Source organism: Phyllobates terribilis, unplaced genomic scaffold, assembly GCF_046119375.1.
Source record: "Phyllobates terribilis strain yellow unplaced genomic scaffold, ASM4611937v1 Scaffold_1__5_contigs__length_1240528914, whole genome shotgun sequence".
NCBI classification, from domain to species: domain Eukaryota; kingdom Metazoa; phylum Chordata; class Amphibia; order Anura; family Dendrobatidae; genus Phyllobates; species Phyllobates terribilis.
In genome coordinates this window covers 1,123,936,486-1,123,962,040 of record NW_027362761.1, presented here as the reverse complement: position 1 = coordinate 1,123,962,040, position 25,555 = coordinate 1,123,936,486, and the positions used below count along the sequence as shown (strand labels likewise).

General features: G+C 39.2%; 1 protein-coding gene across 7 annotated transcripts in view; it reads right to left on the bottom strand.

Annotated features, from left to right (window-relative positions):
* Window positions 1-979: 979 nt before the first annotated feature.
* KCNIP4 (potassium voltage-gated channel interacting protein 4) overlaps window positions 980-25,555 on the bottom strand; it is a 929,844-nt gene continuing 905,268 nt past the window's right edge. For 6 of the 7 annotated variants that reach the window (XM_073646875.1, XM_073646862.1, XM_073646899.1 and 3 more), the window contains exons 6-8: window positions 14,782-14,886; window positions 10,217-10,279; window positions 980-6,335 (exon numbers count right to left, since the gene is read on the bottom strand). In XM_073646875.1, coding sequence (XP_073502976.1) covers window positions 6,288-6,335; window positions 10,217-10,279; window positions 14,782-14,886 — 216 coding nt within the window. In that variant the 3' untranslated portion in view covers window positions 980-6,287. The remainder of the gene's footprint in view (window positions 6,336-10,216; window positions 10,280-14,781; window positions 14,887-25,555) is intronic. The other variant, XR_012250673.1, reaches the window with a different exon arrangement.

Below are 25,555 nucleotides of genomic sequence, written 5' to 3'. Positions count from 1 at the left end.
ACAAGAAACTTAAAGCTAAACTGAAACCTTGGGCCAGAACCACCTGTTAGTATAACAGCAATAACTCACATTTTTATGCCATGTGAGCACTGCAGCCAATCAGCGGTCACTAATGGGCTGCTTCTCTTATACATTCACACTGCGGCCATTGACAGACAAAACCTAGAATAAAAACAATATATATGGTAAATTAAATATTTGTTGCTACGGGTAATTACTCCACTTTTAGGCCACGTTCACACGTTCAGTATTTGGTCAGTATTTCACATCAGTATTTGTAAGCCAAAACCAGGAGTGAAACAATCAGAGGAAAAGTATAATAGAAACACGTCACCACTTCTGTATTTATCACCTTCTCTTGGTTTTGGCTGACAAATACTGATGTGAAATACTGACCAAATACTGAATTTGTGAACGTATCCTTACTCCTTACTCTGCATTTTTTGTGTCCCAATGTATGACCAAAACTCACTTTTTTGTGAACAGCAGAGGTGTAGAAGATTGCCAACATAGAAAAAAAAGATCCGAAAAATCTGTGCCTCCTAGGTCTATACACTGACTAATCTTAAAGCGTGACTTAAAGGCTATTGATACTTTTGATATGGAAAAGAAAGATTTTTACATTTGTGGCAACATTTAGGTAATAATATTGCACTATGGTTCAGTCTGAAATCTTCGTTACTTCTTTTATTTTCAGACTCCCTGATATGCAGTTTGCAGCCTGATCCAAGTTTCTGACTTTTGTGGGATTGTCCCTCCCAGTAATATAGGCTGGATGTGAGTTCTGTGTGTATCCAAGGTGCTGTTGTCTTCAATCACATGTCAGCACTGCTTCTATCCTGTAAATTAACAGTTGTGCTCAAGAGTTTACATACCCCGGCAGAATTTTTGCTTTCTTGGCCTTGTTTCAGAGAATATGAAAGATAACATAAAAACGTTTTCTCCCTTCATGGTTATTAGTGGGTGAAGCCATTCATTGTCAAACTACTGTGTTTTCTCTTTTTACGTCTTGGTGACTACCAAAAATGTCCAAATGACCCTGATCAAAAGTTTTCATACCCCAGTTCTTAATACTGTGTATTGCCCCTTCTAACATCAATGACCGCTTGGAGTCCTTTGTGGTAGTTGTAAATGAGGTTCTTTATTTTCTCAGATGGTAAAGCTGCCCATTCTTCATGGTAAAAAGCTTCCAGTTCCTGTAAATTCCTGGGCTGTCTAGCGTGAACTGTGCGCTTGAGATCTCCCCAGAGTGGCTCAATGATATTGAGGTCGAGGTCAGGAGACTGAGATGGCCACTCCAGAACCTTCAGTTTGTTCTGCTGTAGCCAATGACAGGTCGACTTGGCCTTGTGTTTTGGATCGTTGTCATGTTGGTACGTCCCATGCGCAGCTTCCGGGCTGATGAGTGCAAATTTGCCTCCAGTATTTGCTGATAATGTGCTGCATTCATCTTTCCTTCACCTTTTACCAAGTTTCCTGTGCCTTTGTAGCTCACACATCCCCAAAACATCAGCGATCCACCTCTATGGTTTACTGTAGGAATGGTGTTCCTTTCATCATAGGCCTTGTTGACCTCTCCCCAAATGTAACGTTTATGGTTGTGGCCAAAAAGTTCAATTTTGGTCTCATCACTCCAAATTACCTTGTTCCAGAAGTTTTGAGGCTTGTCTCTGTGCTATTTGGCATATTGTAGGCGAGATACTTTGTGGCATTTGCGCAGTAATGGCTTTCTTTTGGCGACTCAACCATGCAGCCCATTTTCTTCAAGTGCCTCCTTATTGTGCATCTTGAAACAGCCACACGGCTAGTTTTCAGAGAGTCCTGAATTTCAGCTGATATTATTTGTGGGTTTTTCTTTGCATCCCGAAGAATTTTCCTGGCAGTTGTGGCCAAAATTTTCGTTGGTCTACCTGACCATGGTTTGGTTTTTACAGATCCCCTGATTTTTAATTTGTTAATCACAGTTTGAACGCTGCTGACTGGCATTATCAATTCCTTGGATATTTTTTTGTATCCCTTTCCTGCTTTATACAGTTCAACTACCTTTTACCGTAGATCAGTTGACAATTCTTTACTTTCCCCATGACTCTCACAATCCAGAAACGTCAGTGGCTGGATGAAAGATGCAAGAGTCTGTCTGGATCCCAGAAACTCACTCAGCTTTTATGCACACACACTGATTACAAGCAAACAGGTCACAGGTGAGGATGTTACCTTTAGTTGCCATTCAAACCCATTGGCATCAAATTCTGTGCATGTTATCAGGCCAAAATCACCAGGGTATGTGAACTTTTGATCGGGCTCATTTGGATGTTTTTGGTTGTCATTAAGATTTAAAAAGAGAAAACACAATAGTTTGACAATAAATGGCTTCACCCAACCAATAACCATGAGTGGAGAAAAAGTTTTTTTTGTTATCATTCATATTCTCTGAAACAAGGCCAAGAAAGGAAAAATTCTGCCGGGGTATGTAAACTTTTGGGCACAACTGTACATTTCTCTTCATGTTTTGAATTAGAAAACAGTGTGCAATGTTCCCAATGTATGGAAATAAAAACTAGTATAAAGATTTTGTGCTTAACTCATGTTTTTGAACACACTGCTATTAGTTTGAACGCTACTGTATCCTATAGTTTTTTATTATGGCTGTTTTTGCAGTGGTCCTGCCCGTCCGATAGCTGTATGTTACTCTCTATGCATTTGGTATCCTCTGAAGCTGTAATAACTCCGCTCCGCATTCAGGGTATTGCGTGTCGCTGAGATAATGCTCCAGATTCCTTAAGATCTATTCAATGTCTTTCATTGCTCCGCTGTCATCTTACCGCCAACTTTAACATTTCAAAGGAAATACACACTGGGCTAATAAGAAGAGAGACATGAGTTATGGGTTTAATGTTCCTAAGAATGGGATACTGGTGACAGTAACAATGCTGTTAAAAATCATCAGAAAATCGGATTCTGTATTAAAGGACTAGTAACACTCAATGCTTAACTTTTCTACAAATCAGTAATCTACTTCACTTCTTCTCTATCCGCTTTAACCTGTGATCTATTGTGGCTGACATGACAATGTATTAGCAGTCCTCTTCGATCATCATGTTTGTTGTAGCATCCAATTCCTCCGACAAGAGAAGCTGGCCTTGACCATGGGGTTTCCTTGGATGGATGAACCGGTTCCACTGGAGCTTCTCCTTGTATCTCTCCGCTCTGGCCAATAGAGCCTTTATTTTGTACTAGTCTACAACAAGCAAATGGAAAGGGGTTTTCTTTATGGAAGATACTGATGAAAGCAACTTTTGTCTATTTGCCCTATTGTCATAGCAAGGGATCAAGTGCCCATACTGCCGGCTATGAACCTCAATGGGAAACCATCAGCTGGAATCCATCCTTGTGGCTGTCATGTAGCACTATATTTCCCTAGCAGAGACTGCCACCACAGGCAGTGGTACGGCCGTTTCTCCAAAATGTCCTACGAGCCCTTCTTCAACATGACAATTCCAGGTCACATGTTGCTTGTTCCATTGTGAGCAGCCTCACCTAAAAAATTATGAAGGTGTCCTAAGCTTCTCAAAGTAACCGGTCAGTGAACACCAGACAGCACAAAAATGTCATCTGTATGTTGTCCATTTTTTCTATTAACCACTCCCTCGAATGGATGAGTTCTTTCAGAAAAATGGACTACAATAGGACGTCTGCTTTTTATGCAGATCATTGTACAGCAGAACAAAAAACTGACATGTGAATAGCCACATAAAATGCAATGTATCAGTGGACTGTCAGTGGAAAAAAAACTGAGAGCATGCATATGACAAAGACTGATGAAAAAAATAAAACAGATGAATTCACTTTACTGTATTTTACAGTTTGGCTTCGGCCTGTATTTTCCAGCCTACTTCAGATCTCTTGATCCAAACTAACAGTCTGACATATGCCTATAAAGCTGTTAGTTCTGGTCGGGAGACCTGCCATCAGTCCAAGATTGGAGCCCAAGCACGGACTTAAAATATAGTCAAGTGAATGCAGCCTTAAAACAAATAGCATTTTTTTATTAAAATATTTTTTGTTTTGCTTGTTAAGCTTTTATGTAGTACACTACAGTGCAGGCTGCTTGATACTGTTCTGTCCACATTCCTTCAGACGAGCTCTGGCAGCAGTCAGTCTCTGACCTTTCCTAAAACTAATCTAGGGTAAATTCCATTAGAATAACATTTTTTTTAATCTTAGTTTGGATCTTAGTTTAGCTTTAGGAGAGGTCAGAGAATGGTTGCAGAGAGAGAGGCTTTAGAAAAAGCTTCTCTGATGGAAAGAGAATAAAAAGGGATCAAGCAGTATGCACTGTAATGTATTACATGCAAGCTGTACAAGCCAAGTGATTTTCTTTTTCAAATAAAAGCAATTGCAAATCTCTTTTACTTTAAACTTCAACCTTCAGGTAAACTAAATATGGTTTTGTCCATTGTTTTTCAGTGTTAATAAGCCAAGTACCACCTACTTAAATAAAGTAGATCATAGTACTCATAACGCTATAATCATACACTGTGCTGTCTAATAATAGTAGAGTATTAGGGCAGTGTGAGTACCCCTTCGGGACATGATGTGTTCCTGAGGGTTACATGTACCACTAGTTGAGAACCTAGGGTTTTGTCTATAATTAATTGATATCTCAATTATTAGTGAATAAATTACATTACCTTCTCCACCATGGAAATGTCTTTCTCTCTAAAATGACTTCAGGGTCAAAGCAGTGTAGCCGGTGGCCATGTAGTAGGGCCAATGTAGGAATAGTGTATTGTAAAGGTCTGTTATTTTAATGAACTTACCAGATCCTCTTTAAATATTCAAGTACTGAGATCAACAAAGATTGAACTTTTTCTTCTAGAAACCTTATTTTACTGAAGCTTCATGGTTGGTTATGGTAATTCCAATGAAAAAAAACAACCATCCCTTTCTTTCACAACTAATACTCATCCTAGAATAGCAAAATGTTCTAAGACGTACAGTTCCTCAACACTTTGTAGGCATTTCTTCCAGGTAGAAGGCATAAAGTCAGACAGATACAGTCTTATATTTTCATTTCATAACCAAATAAATATAATCTACAATTCATATTAAATAAATAGGCACGATCATTAACAAAAAATACACCTGTTATTTTATCAGATCTCGCCAATTTGTCGGCAGACCCAATGTACATTGGGTTTATTATTGGTCCAGCCCACAACCTGTCTGATTGGGGTATTCATAGGTGACCGGTGATAAACAAAATATCATGGTCCATAAATAATTTACAATGCAAAGGGTCATCCAGGACTTACATACTGCTGCCCTAGGCACAGGATAGGTTCAGACGACCGTAGATTCATTCAAGAGAATCAGGCAGATTATGTAAATCATACTCTGATCAGAGTGTGATCAGAGTGTGCTCCGATTCTCTTGAATGAGGAGAAGATGGAGAAAAATATTTTGCCATCTTCTCAATTGAGTACGCAGCAATCGGTGCAGTCCGCTATTTTCCACGGACTCATTGACTTGCATGGCCAAGTGCGATCCGAATATCGGTTCAAACTCAGGCATAAAGCGATTTTGTTTCCCTAGACCGGCTCTTTCCTAGGAAAAAATTGGACTTATACATGGTCCCATAGAATTGCATTGGTCTTCGTGGGATCCGATGTTTTGTTGGATTGCACAAGGACCAAAAATACGTCCGTCTGCACCTGCCCTTAGGATAGATCATCAATAACAGATCAGTGGTGATTCGACACCCGGCACACCCGCTGTTTTCAGTTCTAGATGTAAATAGTGTACAGCGCCGGACAGCAGGCCTCTGTATACTGTGTAGTGACTGATCTCAGGTTCTTCAGCTCAGATTTTGTTTACTTCAATAGGAACTGGATTGTAGAACCTGAAAATGGCCACTGCCCAGCTTATAAAACTTCTCCAACTCCTGGGCTTCCAAGAGTCAGATCTCCACTGATCTGAAGTTGATGACCTATTCTAACAATATATCATCAATATCGAAGTCCTGGAAAACCTCATTTCAAATAAAAGGGCCTAGAATGTAAAACAATTCTTATTAACATATGAATGTATTAAGCATGGAAACAAACCTGAAACACTATACATCATGAGACCTGATTTTTGGAAGGCATCATAGAAAAGCTACTTTGCATAATATATGACTTAGTATAAAGCTGAAGAGTCTATTCATGGTAAGATGGAAACTGCGGCTCCAAATTATTGTCAAAAATAGATGATACGTCTTGTCCTTCATAGTCCCCGAACATGAGCTAAATCACATTCTCAAACAGCTGCATAGAGCACATGATATTTTCATCCTAAAAAAAAACCACAGAAAACAATAGAAAATATTCAAAACCAAAAGGTTCACATACATTTTATAGCAAATACTGTAACATATTACATTGCCGCGAGGTATGAAAAATAATACTGTGGACATTGGTGATCAGTACTAGAAATTCTTTCAAGGTTTGTATTGTAGAAAAGAAAGTCATTACATTTTGGATGCCTCTTGTTGGTTTTTGTTCAGTAGTACGGTCTCTTCTGTGGACACAAGAAATGAAATGTCCACAGACGAGATCTCTTTGGTTAGTTGAGCTTTGAAGCCCAAAGTGATCCAAGCTGAGCTATTTCCATATTGAGTTCATGCTTGATGTTTTCTAAAGACGTGCTCACATATATTTGGAGAGGAATACTCCCTTAGCTTTTGTAAAGAGCTTCATAGAAAAGTACAACTTCACTCATATTGTTGTCTCCCATCCCTCGGTCAAGGTGGAGATTAAAAGAATTAACTATGCAAGTCACCTGTCGGATAAGTAGGCCGTAACATTTTTGCAAGGGTAGAAGCAGAAAAAATGGGCAATTGTAATAATGCATTGGCCAGATTTTGATTTCTTGACAGCTAGGTCAGTACATCTCCAAAATAGCTATTCCTATGAGGTTTTTCAGTGGCTAGTACCCACCTAAACTAATCCAAGGAAGGACAACTGGTCAACTAGAGTTTATTGATGTGCATTGGAAGCAAAATCTAACCTCAACTGTTAAAACAATCAGTGTTTGCTATTATAGAAAGGGGTCAGAACCCACGGACTAGTTACAGTGTCCATGCTGTCCATTGACCACTTTTAAATATGGCCAGATGAGTATCAGAACTGAACCATAGAGCAATGGAAGAAGATGGCCTGGTCAGATGAATCACATTTCCTTTTACACCATCTTACGTCACTTACTTAGAGAAGGCTCAGGTAATGCCCTGGGCATTAATCTGATGGACAACCTTGGGTCCTGACAATCATGTGGATGTTATTTTGATACATATCACCTAACTAAATATTTTTTGAAGTCCAAGCGCACCCTTTCATAGCATCATATCATAATGGCAGTGGACTCACGGCTACTCTCAAATAATATTAAGAAATTGTTTGAGGAACATGAGAAAGAGTTCAAGGTGTTGACTTGACCAACAAAATTTTTCAGTCCGATTGAGGATCTGTGGGATGTATTGATAAAAGAAGTCCGCTTCATGCAGACCCCGCTTACAGGTATTAAAGAACTCCTGCTAATGTCTTGGTGCCATCAGTGGTCTTGAGGAGTCCATGCCTGGAGGTCCTGCCTAGAGTTGTTTTGCGGCATGAGATGGGTCTACCCAATATTTTTGTTATTATTATGTCTGATAGGTATATATGTGAATTACCATAGCCCTAAGCACAGTGGGTTAAATGCCAATTTTACTCTCTATGCGATTTACTCATTTTACTAATTTCCTTACGGAGCATTTAGTCAGATGAGAATCCTCTGGTGAACATAGGCTTTGGCATCGTAATTGAGCTCAGACCAAAGTATAACTAAGGACATTCTCTTCTGCCACTTAGAAAAACAAATTATCCAACCAATGTTCAGATGGGTGTGAAAACTTATCAATGCTTCATGCTATTAGTCTTTTGTTTCTAAGAATTATGCGATTATGTATTGTTTATTGTCACCGATACATATACTCCACATATCTACCCATACAGGAGTCTTCTTTTTAAAGTAGAGTTTTGAGTTCAGCAATTCACGTTAAAAAAATCTAAAAACAATTATTTACTGTAAAGTGGTCCGCAGCATTGATCTTTTAGCATAGACCTGTTGCATAAATGGACATAGAAATATATTAAACGTAGATGCTCATCCCTGATTGTCCTTTTTTTAACTTTTTCTTTATGGTTTTATGTTGTGTTTCTTCTGCTTTTATTTTCTTCCATATATGTTTTTAAATATAAAAGAAGGTTCCAGCTTCCTTAATATTGGATAAGATGAGCTAATGTTTCTCCCAAGCTTGATATAAAATCACTTAGACTATGTTCACACTAGGCATTTTTTCAGAGTTTTTTCTATGCGTTTTTTACGCAAATTTTCAGCTGCGTTTTACAGTACCAGCAAAGTCTATGAGACTTCAGAAATCTCATGAACACACATTGGTTTTTGTGTCATCAGTATTTTGTGCTTTGCATGTTATTTTGCACAACAGAGAATGTCACTTCTTTCAGCGTTTTTCACCCATTGAAAGTAATGGGTGGTGAAAAAACGCTGAAAAATCACCTAGTGTGAACATAGCTATCAAGTTTTGCTGCATTTTTAGTGAAAAAAAGCAAGTTCAGAAGTAAGTGAAACTCATTTATTTTTGTGATTTTACCATCTTGTCTTTGTCACCTGAGATGGCAGTTTGGATTAGGACAGTTTAATTAAATTAGTGATGAGTACGTTTTTGAGGCAGCTTCTTTCCTACCAAGAAATCAGATTTTTTTGCAGAAAAAAACCTCTGAAAAATGCCTAGTGTGAACATAGCCTTACTGTTGATTTTTATGCTGGTACACAGCTACAACTTTCTTGGTAAACTTTTTTTGGAAAATATCTACCTGAACATTATTTGAGGCTTGACCCTTTAAAGGTTCAATCATGTCAAGCCCTTATCTTCTGTCCTCCAGGTTATACATTTAAGTTTATGGAGTCTTTCCTGACACAACTTATGGTTCAGAACTTGCACTATATGTCTTCGTTGCCCATCTATAAATCTGTTGAATCAAATATCATATTCCAAATAACCTCTGACCGAATCCTCCACCCACCGCGTACAACTCTCAGACAAAACGGCCCTCGGGCCTGAAGTATTTGAGTGGAGGACTTCTTTATTTAATCTCTATTATTTCATACTGTTTTACATTTTTAATCATATTTTACAATACAAATTGCATACATTAATAAGTACAATTAGCAGATTTCTTAGACCTGATGATGGTGTACTTACTTAAAAAAACATAACTCATCAGAATGGCTGTATAATCTTATTAAAATGATCATTTTATGAGTCCAACTAGAGTTTATATTAACACCTAGAATGATGACAGAATTACACAGGCAGTCTGACATGGATTTTTAAAGTTAGTACACCAGGCTCATCGGGTCTAAGATCTATTTAATAATGTAAGTTGCTTGTATTGTGAAATCTGATTACTAATACACTTTATTGGGAGTCTCTCAGCAACAAAATGACTGTTCAAACCAAACACAGGTGTTTTGTGCACCCTTGGTGTGGCCAAGCAGTTCAGTGCACCTTCCCACCTACTTGTTTTCTATATATCTCAACTCTCCTGTGTCTTCTGTAAAGCCAAAGCTGCCAATGATGGAAAACAAGTAGGTGGGAAGGTGCACTGAACTGTTTGGCCACACCAAGGGTACACCGAACTCCTGTGCTTCGTTTGAACACTCATTTTTTTGCTGAGATACTCCCTATAAAAGTGTATCAGTCACCAGATTTCACAATACAAACAGCATATATTATTACATAGATCTATTAGACCTGATAAGGCTGGTGTACTTACTTTAAAAATCCATTCCAGAATTCTCGCATACTCCTATCATCGTTCTTGGTATTAAAATAAACTTTAGTTGGACTCATAAAATGTTTATTTTAATAAGAAGATTTTACAGCTGATGAGGTTTTTTTTAAGTAACTAGTAACTACACCAACATTAGGTCGGTTGGAGCAATCATTTTGTGCTGACAAACCCCCTTTAAATCAAACTGTATCCTGAAGTTTTCTCTCCTTGCTAAAAAAAACCCCATAATATACATAATACACCTATGACTAGCATTTGTATACTCATTTCTGTGAGCTGCTTTTTGAACACAAGTTATATTTTGATTGTTTGATACTTACTTTTTGGCAGCTTTCTATGAATTCCTCTATAGTCACAACTCCATCTTTATTTATGTCCATTTTCTGTAAAACACATAGTCTAGATATATAATTGCCCTCCTAACAACAGTGTATGTTAAGTTGGAAGTATCATTAAAAAAATTACATAAGTCACATTTTTATTATTAACATATTTTCCACATTTTTTAGCAAAAGTAAAAGTTATGGTGTGAATATTGTAGATTTATTAAAGGGGTTGCCTCGTGTTTGTAAAAACATGAAACTTTGCTGCTTACCTTTTTATTAAACATTCTCTCCGTTCTCAAGATTGGAAGAATTTTTAATTCTGTTTTGTAATCCTTGTTGCCTATATTACCGGCCACTTCTGCAGTCTCAGAGGTGGCCGGTTTCCAAAGCTTGTGTGTTATGTGTTTTAGAACATGTAATAGCTGCTCTCAAGCTCACTGTATCACTGGACCCTTCCAGCTTCAGTGTCTCTATGCTTCTCCCATGCTGCACAAGCAAAGCTGGTTCTGCTTGCAGACAGGGAAAGCGCATGGTACAAATCAGCAGTGTGACAGTAATGCTAATGCCGGCGCCCCTGCATGGTTCCCCTTCCCTCTCCATGCAGGGATACAGTCATACCGCCGCTGCTGTGCGTTCACCTCCCCGTCTCTTGGCACATCTCCCTGCTTCTTGCTGTCCATGCACACCGCACAGACTCTCTGTCGGCGCGCCTAGTGCACGCATGCGCTCCCCTGCTCTTAAAGGGGCAGCCCACACAGTGTAAGTGCCCCCAGCCAATAGTTGGGAGACATCCAGTATAAAAGGCACCCTCCCCGTTGGGGAGGTGCCTGAGCCATCCCTATAGTTCAGTGAGTAGTGTGTGTGTGCAACTATATGTTAACAGGTCCCTCGTCCTAGCATCCCATGTAGTGATCCTGAAGCCCTGGTCCTTGCATGGGCAAGGCCTGAACCTAAACCCCTGGTCTTTGGTTCCTGAACCTGAAACCGCACCTGACGGACCCTATAATGAGATGCCATACTAGCGGTACCTGTACCCTGAAAAGCCGCACCGGCTGTACCTGAACCTTGTAACTGTTCCGTCACTACTTGAACCTCCACCTGTATCAATCCTGGTTGGCGTTCTGGTGTCCGTACTGTCGGAGCCTGTTCCAGTATCCAAATCCAGGCCTGTCTGTGACTCTGTGTCAGTATCCATTCTGTCAGAGCACCCAAATTCTGTGTAGTCTGAACAGAGTCCGAATCCTGCCTGTCAGTGACTCTGAGTCCTTTTCCATGTTGGCAAACCTGACCCCTGGGGACTGCCTAAGAGTGGTACATGGAGGCTACCTGCAGCTCAAGCCTGACTCCACCATCAGGAGCTCCAGTGAAACCAGGCAGCCACTTAGCTACTCCCCTCTTAAGTAAGCCCAACCCCTTGGCACAGTGGGTCCACAAACCACGTGCCCCACCTGCAGGCGTGACAGTGACCATGCCATTGGTCCGAACTATCAATCTTCAGTAGCGCACTGGCACTGGCTGACAAGTATTGCTCCCCTGAAGAAAAGAAGATGATGCAATCCTTTTAGGTTATATCTGTATCTAAATTGTGAATGTGGAGTAAAATAATAAATATAAAACTTATTTAAAATGTTACCTTATGTTGATGCTCAAGGTCTTATTTACATACACTGTGTGCAGAATTATTAGGCAAGTTGTATTTTAGAGGATTATTTTTATTATTGATCAACAACTATGTTCTCAATCAACCCAAAAGACTCATAAATATTCAAGCTTAATATTTTTGGTAGTTGGAGCTGGGTTTTTTTAGATTTGGGTATCTTAGGAGGAGATCTGTTTGTGCAGGTAACTATTACTGTGCAGAATTATTAGACAACTTAATAAAAAACAAATATAATCCCATCTCACTTGTTTATTTTCACCAGGTAAACCAATATCAGTGCATAAAATTTAGAAATAAACATTTCTGACATGCAAAAACAAAATCCAAAAAAATTAGTGATCAATATAGCCACCTTTCTTTATGATGACACTCAGCAGCCTTCCATCCATAGATTCTGTCAGTTGCTTGATCTGTTTTCGATCAACATTGGGTGCAGCAGCCACCACAGCCTCCCAGACACTGCTCCCAGAGGTGTACTGTTTTCCCTCCCTGTAGATCTCACATTTTATGATGGACCACAGGTTCTCTATGGGGTTCAGATCAGGTGAACAAGGGGGCCCATGTCATTATTTTTTCTTCTTTTAGACATTTACTGGCCAGCCACTCTGTGGAGTAGTTGGATGCACGTGATGGAGCATTGTCCTGCATGAAAATCATGTTTTTCTTGAACGATGCCGACTTCTTCCTGTACCACTGCTTGAAGAAGTTGTCTTCCAGAAACTGGCAGTAGGTCTGGGAGTTGAGCTTCACTCCATCCTCAACCAGAAAAGGTCCCACAAGTTCATCTTTGATGATACCAGCCCATACCAGTACCCCACCTCCACCTTGCTGGCGACTGAGTCGGAGTGGAGCTCTCTGCCCTTTACTTATCCAGCCTCTGGCCCATCCATCTGGCCCATCAAGAGTCACGCTCATTTCATCAGTCCATAAAACCTTTGAAAAATCAGTCTAAAAATATTTCTTGGCCCATTCTTGACATTTTATCTTATGTTTCTTGTTCAAAGGTGGTCGTTTTTCAGCCTTCCTTACCTTGGCCATGTCCCTGAGTATCGCACACCTTTTACTTTTTGATACTCCAGTAACGTTGCAGCTCTGAAATATGGCAAAACTGGAGGCGAATGGCATCTTGGCAGCTTCACGCTTGATTTTCCTCAATTCATGGGCAGTTATTTTGCGCCTTTTTTGGCCAACATGTTTGGAAATTTCAAGACTGCTGCATCCCTCTGCAAGACATCTCACAATTTTGGACTTTTCAGTCAAAACTCTCTTCTGACCCATTTTGCCAAAGGAAAGGAAGTTGCCTAATAATTAAGCACACCTTATATAGGGTGTTGATGTCATTAGACAACACCCCTCCTCATTACAGAGATGCACATCACCAGATTTACTTAATTGGTAGTTGGCTCTCAAGCCTATGCAGCTTGGAGTAGGACAACATGTATAAAAAGTATCATGTGATCAAAATACTCATTTGCCTAATAATTCTGCACACAGTGTATTGTCATTTTGGTGCAATTTTTGCATGAATTCTTTTCAGCCAAAACCAGCTAAAAAAGTAACTGTCATTATAATTTTTATTTCATAAATCAATAGTGCTCATGAAATTAAGCAACTTTGTAATATATCTTTACCAGAGAAATCTGTTTGTTTCTCTACCTGGTCTGATCTTTCTGTCTAACTTCATGGCTAAAATCTGTACAATCTTTTATGCAGTGAAGATAGAATTTCCCATTACTGAGACAGGAGATGACAGTTGGTGTTTTAAAATTCAATGGAGGGGGAGGAGCTAGAGGCATACAGGCATTCTGCTGCAAGTTCTCCTGAAATTACAGTTCTCCATAGAACTTTATGAGCACCTACTGCCATCTCCTCTCTCAGTAATTGGAAAAATTATTTATTCATTGAAGACAGATTTTACCCGTGAATTGAGAATTTTGAGAATGAATGATCAGTTCAGGAGCAGTAGAAAGTGGATTTTCTGATAGGATATATTACAAAGTTTCCTATTCTCATGGATACTATTGATTTTTGAAAAAAAATAAAACATTGGTTACTCTTTAAGAATAAAAGGATACTTATGCAAAAACTGCACTAAAACCATTCTGATAATTGTATCTTCTTATACAACTCAGATTAATTTATACTCCCTAAACAGTCCCTACTAATATGTCACCGATAACAGCTTTATATGTGGATCTTATTCAAACTAATACCACCATTAGAAGTAATAGAATTATATAAATCACAGTTGAAAATTAATTAGAGTAATTGATCTTTATTATACACACAAGACAGACATTCACATAAAAAGTCCCTAAAAAACCCAGTTTAAAACCAAAAAGGAAGTGTGGTTGTACTTTGAGTATTGAGGGCACAGGTAAATTTGCAAGGGATACAGTAACACAATATGACATTTAGCACATATTATAAAGCCATGATTAGAGAAATGTCACACATTAACCTCACATATACATTCTACAGTGTCTTCTATTAGGCAAGGTATATAAATATAGTTATTACAGATATCCAACCACCTCAAAGTAAACAGTTACCCCATAGTCGGAATTGGTAACCCAGCGCTAGAAATAAAATAGTCTATATTAGATTTCAATGCAGACCATGTGCCATACTGTCAGCCAACCACACTGCCTCGTACCCCAACGCGCGTTTCGCGTGCTACTTCGTCAGACATGTGGATGTCTGTCTTTTGTGTATAATAAAAATTTTATAATTAATTTTCTAATTAATTTTCAACTATGATTTATATAAATCTATTATTTCTTATGATGGTATTAGTTTGAATATGTTATTTTTGGGTACTCCCATCATTTAGTGATATTCAATTTGATTTATAATGGATCTGTATATTCAAATTTTCATACTTATATGTGGATCTTACCTGGAAGAAGTTCTCCACGTGTTGCTTCGGTGTATCTTCCCTAACTACAGGGTATGTGCATTTACCCATCATATCATAAATTGCCTTCATGATGTCAAGCATCTCCTGGAAGACATGATCAGTAGACATCAAGATCAGCTGCCATGAGTCATATTTCTACTTGACCACATATAGATTACGATCATGAGACTACCATAGAATTAGGAAATATGATTTAATTGGCCGCCATGAATTAGAATAAGTTAATAATTAATATATAATCAATATACAGTATTTATAATGTTTACAGAAAACATCTGATATGAAGTAATAGACAACACTAATGGTCATCCAAATATGGGTCTTGGTTATTCACTTGCACTTTTGTCATTTTTTGGTCTTGTCTTTCTTTTTGCATTTAGGTGCCCTAAATGCATCAAAATTGTTATATAATATTTGAAGAACTTGTGCAAATTCAAAAAGACTCTTTTGCTTTTTGAAGCATTTCAATCTAAAAGTCACATGATACTTTTAACAAGCTTTAAAATGCTGCACATTATTCTTTAACCCCTTTGGGTTTTTCCATTTATGCATTTTTGTTTTTTGCTCCTTGTCTTCCCAGAGACATAACTTTTTATTTTTCGGTCAATATGGTCATGTGAGGGCTTTTTTTTTGCGGGACGAGTTGTACTTTTAAATGACACCATTGGTTTTACTGGAAAACAGGAAAAAAATTCAAAGTGCGGTGAAATTGCAAAAAAAAGTGCAATTCCACAATTGTTTTTTTTTTTTTTTTTGCCATGTTCACTAAATGCTAAAACTGACCTGCCATTATAATTCTCCAGGTCATTACGAGTTTGTAGATACCAAACATGTATAGTTTTTTTTTTATTTACATATTGAAAAAAAAATCCAAATTTTGGGAAAGAAAAGCTGCCATTTTTTTTTGCTCGCTGAACTGTCATTTTTATTGATACCATTTTGAGGTTGATACAATGTTTTGAACGCCCGTTATTGCATTTTATTGCAATGTTGCGGCAACCAAAAAAACGTAATTCTGGCGTTTTGATTTTTTTTCTCGTTACGCCGTTTACCGATCGGATTAACTATTTTTATATATTGATAGATCGGGCGATTCTGAAGGCAGAGATACCAAATATGTGTATATTTGAATTTTTTTTATTGGTTTATTTTGAATGGGGCAAAGGGGGGTGATCTAAACTTTTATATTTTTTAATTTTTTTAATATTTTTAAAAACTTTTTTTTTTAACTTTACTCTTGCTTCAGTAGTCTCCACGGGAGACAAGAAGCTGCGATTATCTGATCACCTGAGCTACACACAGCAGGGCTTCAGCGGCGCTCATAGCATCCCGGCAATAACAACTGCAGGGGTCTCCTGCTGACCCCGGGTTGTCATGCTAACCCATCAAGTGACACGGGCACCGATGGGCGGCATTAGTGACACGCTCCTGGTTCGGCCATGATAAATGCTGCTATCAGTGTTTGACAGCAGCGTTTAACATGTTAACAGCCGCCGGTGGATCGCGATTCCACCAGCGGCTGTTGGGGCCACATATCAGCTGTACAGATCACACTGTCATGTGCCCGAAAACATGCGGGCTCATCGCCAGAGCCCACACGGAGTGCAGGGATATGGCCTTGGACGTACTCATACGTCCAAGGTCGTAAAAGGGTTAAATACACACAAAAACACTAGACAGATTTTGTCCTCCAATAGTTGCTGGAGTAGAATTACACAAAAATTTTGCAACATTTGAACAACAACTTCATCATCTAATTTAATTTGCTGCAACTGGTGTAGTAATATAGCCACATCATTAGGGTGTGTGCATATATATATATACAGACCAAAAGTTTGGACACACCTTCTCATTTAAAGATTTTTCTGTATTTTCATGACTTTGAAAATTGTACATTCACACTGAAGGCATCAAAACTATGAATTACCACATGTGGAATTATATACTTAACAAAAAAGTGTGAAATAACTGAAAATATGTCTTATATTCTAGGTTCTTCAAAGTAGCCACCTTTTGCTTTGATGACTGCTTTGCACACTCTTGGCATTCTCTTGATGAGCTTCAAGAGGTAGTCAACGGAAATGGTTTTCATTTCACAGGTGTGCCCTGTCAGGTTTAATAAGTGGGATTTCTTGCCTTATAAATGGGGTTGGGACCATCAGTTGTGTTGTGCAGAAGTCAGGTGGATACACAGCTGATAGTCCTACTGAATAGACTTTTAGAATTTGTATTATGGCAAGAAAAAAGCAGCTAAGTAGAGAAAAACAAGTGGCCATCATTACTTTAAGAAATGAAGGTCAGTCAGTCCGAAAAATTGGGCAAACTTTGAATGTGTCCCAAAGTGCAGTTGCAAAAACCATCAAGCGCTACAAAGAAACTGGCTCACATGAGGACTGCCCCAGGAAAGGAAGACCAAGAGTCACCTCTGCTTCTGAGGATAAGTTTATCTGAGTCACCAGCCTCAGAAATCGCAGGTTAACAGCAGCTCAGATTAGAGACCAGGTCAATGCCACACAGAGTTCTAGCAGCAGACACATCTATACAACAACTGTTAAGAGGAGACTTTGTACAGCAGGCCTTCATGGTAAAATAGCTGCTAGGAAACCACTGCTAAGGACAGGCAACAAGCAGAAGAGACTTGTTTGGGCTAAAGAACACAAGGAATGGACATTAGACCTGTGGAAATCTGTGCTTTGGTCTGATGAGTCCAAATTTGAGATCTTTGGTTCCAACCACCGTGTCTTTGTGCGATGCAGAAAAGGTGAACGGATGGACTCTGCATGCCTGGTTCCCACCGTGAAGCATGGAGGAGGAGGTGTGATGGTGTGGGGGTGCTTTGCTGGTGACACTGTTGGGGATTTATTCAAAATTGAAGGCATACTGAACCAGCATGGCTACCACAGCATCTTGCAGCGGCATGCTATTCCATCCGGTTTGTGTAAGTCCACAATTCTTTTCCTGATATCTTGGCTGATTTCATTAGATTTTCCCAAGAAGCATTGTGTTTCAGGTGTGCATTAAAATACATCCACAGATGTGTCTCTAATTAACTCAGATGTTGCCAGAAGCTTCCAAACACAAGACATCATCATATGGGCAGTCCATAATTCTTTAAAGGCATAGTAATCTTAGTGTATGTAAACTTTTGACTTTGCAGTAAATAATAAAAATGCCTTAAAACATTCTCTCTCTCATTATTCTGGCATTTGGCAAGTATTAAAAATTATGGCAATCCTAATTGACCTAAAACGGGAAAGGTTTATTCTGATTTCATGTCAGATATTGAGAAAAACATGCATATGTGTCTATTTATATAGTGTATGTAAACTTCTGGTTTCAACTGTATATATTCACACATATAGCGGGGAAAATAAGTATTTGATACACTGCTGATTTTGCAAGCTCCCCCATCTACAAAGAATGGAGAGGTCTGTCATTTTTATCGTAGGTACACTTCACCTGTGAGAGACAGAATCTAAAAATAAAAACCACAAAATCACATTGTATGATTTCTGCATAATTAAATTGCATTTTATTGCATGAAATAAGTATTTGATCACCTACCAACCAGCAAGAATTCTGTCTCTCACAGACCTGTTAGTTTTCCCTCCTACTCTGCACTCATCACACCAGGGACAAAATTGTAGACCTGCACAAGGCTGGGGTGGGCCGCAGGACAATAGGCAAGCAGCTTGGTGAGAAGGCAACAACTGTTGGCACAATTATTAGAAAATGAAAGAAACCCCTATTGTCAATTCCAGAAAAACCAACTCATGTCAATTGACATGGTGGAACGCATGGAAGATGTACACCCCTTCTGGTTTAGTCATTTCCAGTACACGGAGCGCTGTCAATATAATATGATGTACATGCGGCTCATTGCGCTCCACTAGAAAGGGGCAGTGCCACTCCTGAGGAACCTTAAATGGTGAAACGCGTCGAGACACTAATGGGGCATCAATTTTGAAAACATCATGTTTATATCAAGATAAGTTCTCACTTGTTTCATTGTTATTTTGATTGTTAAGATAAGGTTGTTTGTACCCAGGGCTGGTCAGGGCCAGTTAGAGAGAGCCACTGTGGAATGGGGGCACCACATCGTCAACTTTGACTAGGGTGCCAACCTCCGCTGTAAGGCAGGTGACCAGCATTTACGATTTGTAATAGGGCTTGCATAGTCATCATTTTTTTGATGCTGTGTTTAGTCTTCATTGTAGAAGTTAATGTAAGACTGGGAATCATGTCTTTGATGTTTTTTATATGCACATAATCACTTTATACACTGTTTGTCAATTATACTGTTTAGCACACTCTAAGGTCTGAATTGTTGCCATACGGGCCCCTATTGGACCCGTTTCCCCGGTGCGACAGATTTATCTGAATTTAAGGGATTCATGGGTTATATAGAGATAGTGACCTGATATATGGGGCATATACTGTATATTGGGGTCAGTAGGTTGGTAGCCTTGGTTGATGGGCTGGGGATCCTTAAGGTGAGGTCTATCATTGTGCAACCTTTAAAGTGATCCTACCTGTCGCCCTAAATAGTTTCTTTGCGGTAATTAAATACCGTAATTATGAGTGTACTAATTGGTCTTTAATAGGGGTATTTGTCTATTCCCGCTTTTAACAACAACCTCCTTCCCTCAGTAAGAGCATTGAAGATGGGTCGTGCTGGGTTTTCCAGTATGACAATGACCCGAAACACACAGCCAGGGCAACTAAGGAGTGGCTTTGCAAGAAGAATTTCAAGGTCCTGGAGTGGCCTAGCCTGTCTCCAAACCTGAACCCAATAGAAAATCTCTGGAGGGAGCTGAAACTCAATTTTGCCCAGCTACAGCCCCAAAACCTGAAAGATCTGGAGAAGATCTGTATGGAGGAGTTGGCCACAATCCCTGCTGCAGTGTGAGCAAACTTGGTCAAGAACTACAGGAAACGTTTGACCTCTAATTGCAAACAAAGGTTTCTGTACCAAATATTAAGTTTTATTTTTCTATAGTATCAAATACTTATTTCATGCAATAAGATGCAAATTAATTATGTAAAAATCATACAATGTGATTTTATGGATTTTTTTTAAGATTCTGTCTCTCACAGTTGAAGTGTACCTACGATAAAAATTACAGACCTCTCCATTCTTTGCATTTGGGGAAACTTGCAAAATCTGCAGTGTATCAAATACTTATTTTTCCCACTGTACATACACACATACAGTACCAGTCAGAAATGTTGATACACCTGTTCATGCAATGGTTTTCCTTGTTCTCATTGGAATGTGCACCTTGTAGATTCAGCCTGAATGCTGCAAAACCACAAAGGAACACATTTGGAGACATGGGGTAAAGAAACACATGTAAAACAAACCAGAATATGTGTTAAAACTTAAATTCCCCAAACTACTCCCTTTTATTCTGATGAAAGTTTTACACCTTGTGGAGACATGGGGTCTTCCTTGGGCGTAATACTACTAAGATAACAAAGGTTGAGGATAAAACAGTGTGGCAATACTTTATTGAACCACCAAACAGACAATAAACATATAGAACAGTCCCAGCAAATACACAAGATGGCGTAAGTTACAGAGTCTCACCCTTCTGCTGGCCCGCCGGGAATAGATCAGTGAGGTATGTGGCCAGGTGACCTGATTGTCCCAAGCTGGATTTCTTCATAATGTCTCTGACAGCTCAGTGATAGTCAATGGAGCAGATCTGTATTCCTCTTGATGGAGCCATAAGTCTTGGTTGCTGTCCTGAAGAGTCTCTCTCGGCTGTTTTTTGTAAAGCTCTCTGATACAGAGGCATATGCCCCTTAAATAGTTCACAGCTGTTATTTCAAGCACACATCCACAGTTCAAGGATCAGGGAGGATGATATTAACTCACAGTGCTGAAGTATTCACAGCTCATCTCCCAATGTTGACTTGCAAACACCCAAACAATGCAAGTCAACAAGCTGCATGGTCTTATGCAATGGTAATTCAAATATCTAGCAAACATCCATTGTTCAAAGACCCTGAGTCCCTGACTTGTAAATCTAATAGACAATAAGTTGCAGTAAATATCAACTCAAATGTAAACATTCAGGCTTATACAATTCAAATATCTAGCAAACATCCATTGTTCAAAGACCCTGAGTCCCTGACTTGTAAATCTAATAGACAATAAGTTGCAGTAAATATCAACTCAAATGTCAACATTCAGGCTTATACAATCAATAGTCTGTGCTGACTAATGAAAGAAAACACATAAATTCAAAAGTCAACATAAAGATAAAAGCGCATGGCTCCTGGCCTACTGAATTTATGTCTGGCATAATTAAGAAGAAATGCTGTGCTGTCACACACCCCCTTGGCATTCTCTCAGGCAGCTTCATCAGGTGGTCGCCTGGAATGGCTTCAAGTTCTGACAGTCTTCAAGGAGTACCCAGAGGGTTGAGCACTTGTTGGCTGCTTTCTCTCTACTCTGTGGTCCAACTCATCCCAAACCATATCAATTAATTGAAGTCAGGTGGTAGTGGAGGCCATGTCATCTGACGCAGCTCTCTATTCTTTCTCCATCTTGGTCACAGCCCTTATTTAAAATGGAGGTGTGATTTGGGTACTTTTCCTGTTGCAACACACATGATGATCCCAGTAAGTGCAAACCAGATGGGATGGCATGTTCCTGCAGAATGCTATGGTTGCCATGCTGGGTAAGTGTTCCATGAGTTTGGAATAAATCACCGACAGTCCCATCAGCAACACACCCCACACCATCACATCTTCCCTCCGTGCTTCACGGTGGGCACCATAAATGTAGAAAACATTTGCTTACCTTTTCTGTGTCTCACAAAGAAATGGCACTTGGCACCACAAATCTCAAAGCTTGACATCAGACCACAGTACAGATTTTAACTGATCTAAAGTCTAGTCCTTCTTCCAAACAAGTGTCTTTTTGTTTGCGGTCTTCAGTAATTGTTTCTTTGAAGCAATTCATCAATAAAGGCCTGATTCTCACAGTCTCATCTGCACAGTTGATGTTGAGATGTGTATGCTAATTATTTCTGGTTTATTATTTATGAAAGCTGTTGTCTAAGATTCTGTCAATTTGTGGTCTTTGAAGTTGGTATCTCTGATGAACTTATCCTATGCAGCAGAGGTAATTCTAGGCCTTTCTTTCCTGGCGATCCTTATGAGGGCCAGTTTCATCATAGCGTTTAATGGTTTTTATAACTGCACTTGAGGATACACTGAAGGTTCTAGCAATTTTCCAGACTAATTGACCTTCATGTGTAAAAGTAATGATGAATTGTTGTTTCTCTTTACTTAGTTGAGTGGTTCTTTCCATCTTTGGACTTAGATCAGTTGTGTAATCTGGCTCAGCACTGTATAGAGCTGTGTACCTACACTGTCTCTGCAAAACACACCGATGGTGACAAACACTTTCTGAAGGCAAGTGATTCCACAAATGAACTCTTGTTGAGGCAAACCTGTTCATTGGAAGCTATTTCAGGTGACGACCCAATGAAGTTTCTTGAGAGAATTCCAAGGGGGTGTAAAGCTGTCATCAGAGTAAAATGAGGGGATTTTGAGGAACTTAAGCTGTAACACAAATTCTGGTTTGTTTCATACGTATTTCTTTACTCCTTGTTTCCATATGTGTCCCTTTGTTGCTTTGCTGCCATCAGTCTGACACTACAATGTAAACATTCCTATAAGATAATGGAAAACCATTATATGAACAGATGTGACCAAACATGCACACAGATATATGTACAGTGCATTGTGAAAGTATTTGGCCCCCTTGAACTTTTCTACCTTTTGCCACATTTCTGGCTTCAAACATAAAGATATAAAATTCTAATTTTTCTGGGAAGAATCAACAACAAGTGGGACACAATCGTGAAGTGGAAAGAAATTTATTGGATATTTTAAACTTTTTTAACAAATTAAAAACTGAAAAGTGGGTCGTGCAATATTATTCAGCCTCTTTGAGTTAATACTTTGTAGCGCCACCTTTTGCTGCGATTACAGCTGCAAGTCGCTTGGGGTATGTCTCTATCAGTTTTGCACATCGAGAGGCTGAAATTCTTGCCCATTCTTCCTTGCAAAACAGCTCGAGCTCATTGAGGTTGGATGGAGGGCATTTGTGAACAGCAGTTTTCAGCTCTTTCCACAGATTCTCGATTGGATTCAGGTCTGGACTTTGACTTGGCCATTCTAACACCTGGATACGTTTATTTTTGAACCATTCCATTGTAGATTTTGCTTTATGTTTGGGATCATTGTCTTGTTGGAAGATAAATCTCTGTCCCAGTCTCAGGTCTTTTGCAGACTCCAACAGGTTTTCTTCCAGAATAGTCCTGTATTTGGCTCCGTCCATCTTCCCATCAATTTTAACCATCTTTCCTGTCCCTGCTGAAGAAAAGTAGGCTCAAACCATGATGCTGCCACCACCCTGTTTGACAGTGGGGATGGTGTTTTGAGGGTGATGAGCTGTGTTGCTTTGTGGCCAAAAAGTTCTATTTCGGTTTAATCTGACCAGAGCACCTTATTCCACATGTTTGGTGTGTCTCCCAGGTGGCTTGTGGCAAACTTCAAATGAGACTTTTTATGGATATCTTTGAGAAATGGCTTTCTTCTTGCCACTCTTCCATAAAGTCCAGATTTGTGCAGTGTACGACTGATTATTGTTGGACAGACTCTCCCACCTCAGCTGTAGATCTCTGCAGTTCATCCCGAGTGATCATGGGCCTTTTGGCTGCATCTCTGATCAGTCTTCTCCTTGTTCAAGATGAAAGTTTAGAGGGACGGCCGGGTCTTGGTAGATTTGCAGTGGTCTGATACTCCTTCCATTTCAATATAATCGCTTGCACAGTGCTCCTTGAGATGTTTAAAACTTGGGAAATCTTTTTGTATCCAAATCCGGCTTTAAACTTTGCCACAACAGTATCTCGGACCTGCCTGGTGTGTTCCTTGGTCTTCATGATGCTCTCTGCACTTGAAACAGAACCCTGAGACTATCACAGAGCAGGTGCATTTATAGGAGACTTGATTACTCACAGGTGGATTCTATTTATCATTACCAGTCATTTAGGACAACATTGGATCATTCAGAGATCCTCACTGAACTTCTGGAGTGAGTTTGCTGCACTGAAAGTAAAGGGGCTGAATAATATTGCACGCCCCACTTTTCAGTTTTTAATTTGTTAAAAAAGTTTAAAATATCCAATAAATTTTGTTCCACTTCATGATTGTGCCCCACTTGTTGTTGATTCTTCCCCAAAAAAGTAGAATTTTATATCTTTATGTTTGAAGCCAGAAATGTGGCAAAAGGTAGAAAAGTTCAAGAGAGCCAAATACTATCACAATGCACTGTATATATACCCAAACATATATATATACAGTATATATATATATATATACATACATATATATATATATATATATATATACAGTCATGGCCGAAAGTGTTGGCACCCTTGAAATTGTTGCAGAAAATGAAGTATTTCTCCCAGAAAATTGTTGCTATTACACATCATTTGTTATACACATGTTTATTTTATTTGTGTGTATTGGAACAACACAAACACAGAGATAAAAGGCAAATTGGACATAATTTCACACAAAACCCAAAAATGGGCTAGCAAATTTGTTGACACCCTCAACTTAATATTTAGTTGCACACCCTTTGGAATAAATAACTGCAATCAATCGCTTCCTATAACCATCAACAAGCTTCTTACACCCCTCAGCTGGAATTTTTTTTTTGTAAATTGCTCCAAGTATCTCATATTTGAAGGCGCCTTCTCCCAACAACAACTTTAAGATCTCTCCACAGGTGTTCAATGGGATTTAGATCCTGACCGATTGCAACTCTCCAGAGCTTTGTTTCCATTTATTTCTGGGTGCTTCTTGAAGTATGTTTGGGGTCATGGTCCTGCTGGAAGGCCAATAACCTAGGATGCAAACCCAGCTTTCTGACACTGGGCACTACATTGCGACCCTAAATCTTATGGTAATCTTCATATTTCTTGATGTCTTGCACACAGTGAAGGCACCCAGTGCCAGAGGCAGCAATAAAAGTCCAAAACATCTTTGAATCTCCATCACCTTTGACTGTAGGTACTGTCTTCTTTCTTTGTAGGCCTAATTTCGTTTTTGGTAAGCAGTAGAATGATGTACTTTACCAAAAAGCTCTATCTTGGTCTCCTTTGTACACAAGACACTTTCCCAGAAGGATTTTGGCTTACTCATGTACAATTTGGCAAACTGTAGTCTTTTTTATGCTTTTGTGTTAGCAGCGGAGTCCTCCTGGATCTCCTACCATAGTGTTTCATTTCATTCAAATGTCGACGGATAGTTCATGCTGACACTGATGCACCCTGAGCCTGCAGGACAGCTTGAATTTCTTTGGAACTTGATTGGGGCTGCTTATCCACAATCTTGACTATCCTGTGTTGCAACCTTTCATCAATTTTCCATGTCTAGGGAGATTAGCTGCATGTCATGGGTTATAAACTTCTTGATTATGTTGTGCACTGTGGACAAAGGAATCAAGATCTCTGGAGATGGACTTGTTGAAAAATATCAACAATATCAAGGTTACAATTTTGATTCTCAAGTCCTCAGACAGTTCTCTTCTCTTCTTTCTGTTCTTCATGCTTAGTCTGGCACACACAGACACACAATGCAAAGATTGAGTCAACTTATCTCCTTTTTATCTGGTTTCAGGTGTGATTTTCATATTGCCCACACTTGTTACTTGCCACAGAAT